At 49.8% G+C, this 6,000-nt stretch overlaps 1 protein-coding gene across 1 annotated transcript in view; it reads left to right on the top strand.

The window, feature by feature from the left end:
* Positions 1-2,521: 2,521 nt before the first annotated feature.
* Positions 2,522-6,000, top strand: part of RFX7 (regulatory factor X7) — a 59,480-nt gene continuing 56,001 nt past the window's right edge. Inside the window, exon 1 of the mRNA XM_067305309.1 lies at positions 2,522-2,749. Within this exon, the coding sequence (XP_067161410.1) occupies positions 2,604-2,749 (146 nt within the window). The 5' untranslated portion in view covers positions 2,522-2,603. The remainder of the gene's footprint in view (positions 2,750-6,000) is intronic.

Raw genomic sequence — 6,000 nt, 5'->3', positions numbered from 1 at the left:
CATTGTCATGGGTTTCTATGTTGTGCTGACCAGAAGCCTTGATACATGCATCAGACTTAGGTATTCCCAGCCACTGGGTACACGATTTCCAACAGAGAGCTGGGATGATCCTTGGGTGGATATTCCCAGAGGAACAGAAGTGAGGTCTCAGTCAGTTCACCTGAGTGCAGGTTAATCTCTTAGCAATTAAATAATTCCCTTCAGTGTCTTCAAGTTAATTGTGTCAGAACAAGCTCCTCTTTGCTTAAAAAAATTATTCTGGATCTATTTCTTCTTTGCATTAGGTCAGATGCAGTTGCATACAATCATGTAAACTGCATGGAAAAGGCTGCCATTTTTCTGTCACCCACTTTGCGCATGTGCACAGACCGTATAAAACGCAGTTGGTTGTACCACAGTGAGCTAAACTGGCCTCCATTTATTGGCCTACCTACTACATAAAGGAAAATATTCCTCATTCAGTGTTAATACAGGCATATAAAAAGCCTGGGCTGAATCCTGCGCTCAGTCACACTAAGAAAATGTGAAGAAAACACCACTAGTTTAAGTAAGAAGTTAAAAAAGGATCTTGGAGAGCAGAGTGCGGCCCTCTGTACTGCAGCATACCCCAGACCTGTCTGGGATAGACTTTGCAATACAAATCTTCAACAGCAATAATATTCATCAGCTGAATCAGTAATGGAGGAGGCTTAAAGGTGACATTTCACCTCTGCTGAGGCTGCGCGAGCGGGCAGTGGCTGCGGCTCGGCTGGCGTGGCACCCAGCGAGCCGTGGCAGGGCCAGGCCGGCATCCCGGCTGAGCGTGTCCCGCTCAGCAGTGGCATGAGGATGCCCAGTATCTTGCCAGTATCAGGCCGGAAAAAAAGTTAAATTCTTCTTTACTACTCAGGAAATCTCTTCTGTAGACAAAAGGGGACCCTGACCTTATTTTGGGCCTCTAGGCACTACTGGCGTAACTATCAAACCCGACACTAGAAATTGCCTTACAGCTGAACACACCAAAAAAGTAAAGAAATAAAAAAAAAAAAAAAAGAGGTGAACCGATGGTGAGATACGTGAGTACAGACATAGCTTTTGAGGCCCGGTGACCACTTCCACCACAAAAATGCAACCGGGAGTCTGGCCCACTTATTTAATGGCGGTGCCCAGTTAACGACACGCTGCCCACAGCAGCAGGCATGAGCAGAGTGCTGTGGGGTGCAAGGCCAGAGCCCAGGAGGGTTTTGGTGCCCTTTGGGAAAGCAGCGGCAGCGGGGGGTCAGCACAGGCGTGCTGCTGCAGGGCGCTGGGTCGCTACAGCAGGGGCTATGGGGTGTTGTTTAGTCTCCGGCACACCATCAATTTTGTGGAATAGATGCAACTAATTTCTTTTTTGGTCCTATGATGCCAATACTGCTGTAAATAAGCGTGATTACAATTTGACATTGCTGGGAACTAAATTCACAAGGCACTAAATAATAAATATATTTAGACTGAAAGCAACACTGAAATTATATATCCTGTACTTTCCAGTTTATCGCAGTACTCTATGATCCTGCAAAGATGATGCACATCTGCTGAGCTTTACTGCAGTGTGTGGGCCCATCAGTGTCTGTCGGGTACTGGTAGATGCACGTTTTCTGGAATGTTTTTAAGGCTGAGGTCCCAGTGGGTTTAGCTCTGTCCAGTTATTTAACAGGGTCAAACAAAAGATCTCAGCGGAGGCACTCCCAACTCTGTTTATGCGATTTGCACTAAGTAGAAATTGCCACAAAACTGGAAGATACCACCACGTACACAAACCTTTGTCCTACCGTGCCAGTTTACATGTGCACTGATGCGGTTTTACCGCAGAAGCACACCACTTAGGGATTTCAGATTGATCGAGCTGGGGGCGAAGACGCGGCGCAGGACGGGCTCCCGCCGCAGGGCTCCCCAGAAGCACGCCAGCGGCGGAAACGCTGTGTTTTGGGAGCAGGGCACTGCCCGGGCTCTTCGGGAACGCCGCCCGGCCCCGGGGCGATGCGCGCCCCGCGCAGCGGCGACGCGGCATCGCGTGTAGAGGCGCGCAGACACGCACGCTGCTTGCGGGGCCGGCGCGCCGTTTCCGCGGCCCCCCGCGCAGAGCCGCGCGCAGCGGGCGGCCGAGGCGCGGAGGCCGCGGGCCGCCCCGCAGCGCGGCTGCCGACCGAGGCGGCCCCCGCCGCGCCCCGCCCCGCCCGCGCCGGGCCTCCGCGGCCGCGCAGCGCCCCCGGCCCCCTCACGGCGGCGGCGGCGGCGGCGCGGGGCGGCCCGTGGGCGCGGGCAGCGCCGAGCCTGCGCACTGGGCGCCCAGGCTGGCACGGCGGCGGCGGCGGGGCGAGGAGCGGCGGCGGCGCGGGGCTGGGCCGGGCCGCGCCGGGCCAGGTGCTGCGAGGCGGCGGAGCGACCCTGCGCGGGGGCGGCGGCGGGAGGCCGGGCCGCCATGCGCCCTGCCCCGGGCCCGGCTCGCCATCCTGCGGCGTAGCGGCGGGAGCGGCTCGGCTCTGCGCCCGTGATGTCCCCCGGGCCGCGGGGCCAGGCGACTCACTCGAGGGCTGCGGCAGAGGCCTAGTGCGTCCCCCGCCGCCGCCGCCGCGCCGCCCATGGCCGAGGAGCAGCAGCCGGAGGCGCAGCCGCCGCGGCGGCTGGCCGGCACCCCCGCGCCCGGCGGGGCCCTGCCGGCCCTGGTGCCGGGGCTGCAGGGCGCCGAGGCCAGCGCGCTGCAGCACAAAATCCGCAGCTCCATCTGGTAAGGGCGGGCGGGCGGCGCGGCCCGCGGCGCTTCCCGGGCGCTGCGGTGTGGTGCGGGCGGGTGTGTGTGTGTGTGTGTGGGGGGGGGGAGATTGTTTGTTTAACGCGCCCGCCCGCAGGCGCTGCGCTCCCCCCGCGCGAAGGTCGGTTACGCGCTGCTGCGGGGGGGCGGCGCGGGCGCCTTTGTGCCGCGGAGCGCGGAGCCTTCCGCGCCCCTCCGCGCCCCGCGCAGGTGGGCTTTCTGCGGGGGCAGCACCTCCGTACTTCATTTTATTTCATTTCGCTTCATTTTGTTTCATTTTATTCCATTTCGGGTTTTTTATTTTTTATATTTTATTTTATTTTATTTTATCTCCTCCGGGAACAGCCTGCAGCCCCCGGTGCTCAGGGGCTTGGCTGGCGGCGTTGCGTGTTTATGTGCATTTGCATTCCGCGATAATGGCAATTTCGGCGTGGCCCTGTGGGGAGCGACGGGGACGGTCCCACCTGCCGCGGCGCGGCGGTTCCGCGGCGCGGTCCCGGGCTGCTGCCTGCGAGCCTGGTTTCTATATTCAAATGAGACCCCAAACGCGGAGCGCGAATGCAGCAAGGAATGCAGCACGTCGCAGTCGGGGGCATTTCCCAGCCCTTACAGACCTCTCCTCCTCTGAGTTTGCAGGCTGGCAATTGAAGTGCAATTTTGGCTGAAACTTGTCACCGTGGTCTGCAAGTACCTGCCCAGGAATCCTGTTTTTGTTTAAAAATTAAAACAATATTCATAATAAACCTGCATTTTGCTTAACTATGATACTGATTTTATGTGTGTTTGGGGGAAAGAGGTAAACTGGGTTTAGCTTGCCCTGCAAATAAAATTTATTATTATTTTTTTAATTCTGCAAGTGGCTGTCACCTGCAGTATGTACATTTTTTTGGTATTCTTTTAAAAGCTGCTTTTACCAGAGAGGGCTGATACAGTATTTTGAGTCTGGACCTGTGTAAATACAGGTTATTTGTTGTATATAGTATTTATGTATAATATACACATACACACATGTATATGCACTTTGTATGTGTGTGTATATATATATGCATTTATTCATCTTAATAAAGATATATTGATCTAGCCTGCATATTGCTTCATAGTACAGTTAGCTTTTATAGTCTGAGCTGATGTGGCTTTAAGAGAAAGAAAATCTAAATATAATGTTTCCTTCATTTATTTTACTGTATGGCATAGTGAAATTGCATTTATTCTTTTTTTTTTTAAATCTAAATAGTGAATAATAATTGTTACCTTTTGTTTTGTTTTGCTTTTCTATGCAACAAAGTGACCTTAAGAAGGAATACAAACTGCAGAATTTCCTGTCTATTTAGATGGTGAAATCTTCACACTGTCCTGATTTATTATGGGATTTTGTGATGTCCGTTTCTTCTCTGTCATTTTCTTCTCTTTCCATGAACATGCTGTCTGGAAAGCAGCCTGAGAGCGTGTTTACATTGCATTCAGATTAGGTATCATGTCCAAGTTGAAGACAAAATGGCTACTAAGTAAAACCTCTCCTTTTATTATGGGCTTTCTTTTAAAGGAAAACGAGTGCACGTGTTAGCATTTTATATCAGATTGCTCATTTGATTCAGGTAGGCTCGATGAACAGCCTGACTTTGCTTTCAGTGCACAGGAATGTAGAGTTTTGCCTCATGTAGGTGGCCAGGCTGGTGCCAAGTGTCTGTGTCCAGCAGCGGCTCCGCCAGTGCCTCCAGCCCTGTCTCCTGGCAGTTTAATAGATATTCCCCACATCGGCCTGACCTTTCCTCCCTGGCCACCCGACAGCTTTCTGCACGGGGCTGCAGCTTCTCTGCTCCTTTCAGACAGTATCAGTTCCTCGCAGCTTATACTCTAGATATGTGGTATTTGGAGATAAGGTTATTTTTATAATAAAACTTTTCTTTGATATGTTCAGATCTTACTTTTGTCTGCAAATAATAGAAATTCTGTGTGTTTCCCTGCTTCTGGATTACTAGCAAGCAGTCTTCATTTGAAACTCCAGTTTAATGTTAATTTGTGTCTTAGTGTAGATTCAGTTATTCTTTTTAAGCAGAAAGGATAAAGAGCATTGCAAAGGAAGTCATGCATGCTGCATTTAGAGTAAACACTGGAAGGTCTCTTCTTCCCTATTTGCCGCCTGGGATCTGGTATTCTTTTAGTAGGTGCAGGGTGCTGGTAGTTAATAAACTGCACAGGAGATTTGGGAAGGCTTGCTGTGAAAATGGCAGGACTCTATTGTTAAAAAGAACTAGGTATGACTTGTTGAGGAGAGCTTCCTCTTTTCTGTATTCCCTCCTCTTCCTCCCCCCTCTTCCCCTGCCTTTCCAGTTATATGTGCTGGGAGGCTGGTGGGTAGAATTCCTCCTTTGCTTCCCAAAGGACTTAGCACATCTAGATTAGTACTCTTTTGTGTAGTTTCCCCCACTCCTTCTCCTGCACTTGTTTGTGCATAGTGGATGGATGTTTTTAACTTTTTTTTTTTTTTAAAGTTTCTAGTCCTCAAAATGATTGTCAATGAAAACAGTATAGCAAAATATAGCAGCTACTAAAATACTGGACTTGAGGATGACAAACAAGTCTGTGCTTGTCCTTCCACTGTACAGACAAATATAAATATAGTATGTGATGTAGGCCTCAAGCGGGACAATGAGTTATTCATTATCGCAACTCATACTTAATTTGTTCTGTTTATTAAATTAAGATGTAGTTTGACAAAAGTAGCTCAAGCAGTTGTGAACATGCAGTGTCCCTTAAAATCAAACAATAGATGAAGGCCTGCTGGTTAAATTTGACGGCATGGTCAGTATATGTATTGAAGACTTTAAAATGTGCTGTCTGTATTTTTTTTTTTTTTTTTTTTTGCATACCAAGTCACCATTAGTTTGGACAGAGGAGAGGAAGACAGGAGTTTGTATGCTCATGGTTAAAAACAAATCAGGAAGTATTTATTTGCATTACAACTGTATGTACAGGTATGCCAGATAGTTACGGCTGATTAATTATTGTAACCAGACAGATGTTGAAGTTCATTACTGTCTAACCACATCTTTTTCCCAGCTGCCCCACTTGAACACATCCAGCGAAGTGTTGTCTGTTTTTATTTCTTATTATGTATATAACTTGCTCAGACAGTTGGATGTGTTCTTGCAGTGTCAATGAAAAGGACAGAAATAATATTAGACTTCTTTTCCCACTGATGGATTAGAAGTCTAGACGAGAAAGGC

This window comes from Apteryx mantelli, chromosome 15 (assembly GCF_036417845.1).
Source record: "Apteryx mantelli isolate bAptMan1 chromosome 15, bAptMan1.hap1, whole genome shotgun sequence".
NCBI classification, from domain to species: domain Eukaryota; kingdom Metazoa; phylum Chordata; class Aves; order Apterygiformes; family Apterygidae; genus Apteryx; species Apteryx mantelli.
This window is presented reverse-complemented; position numbering and strand designations above follow the sequence as displayed.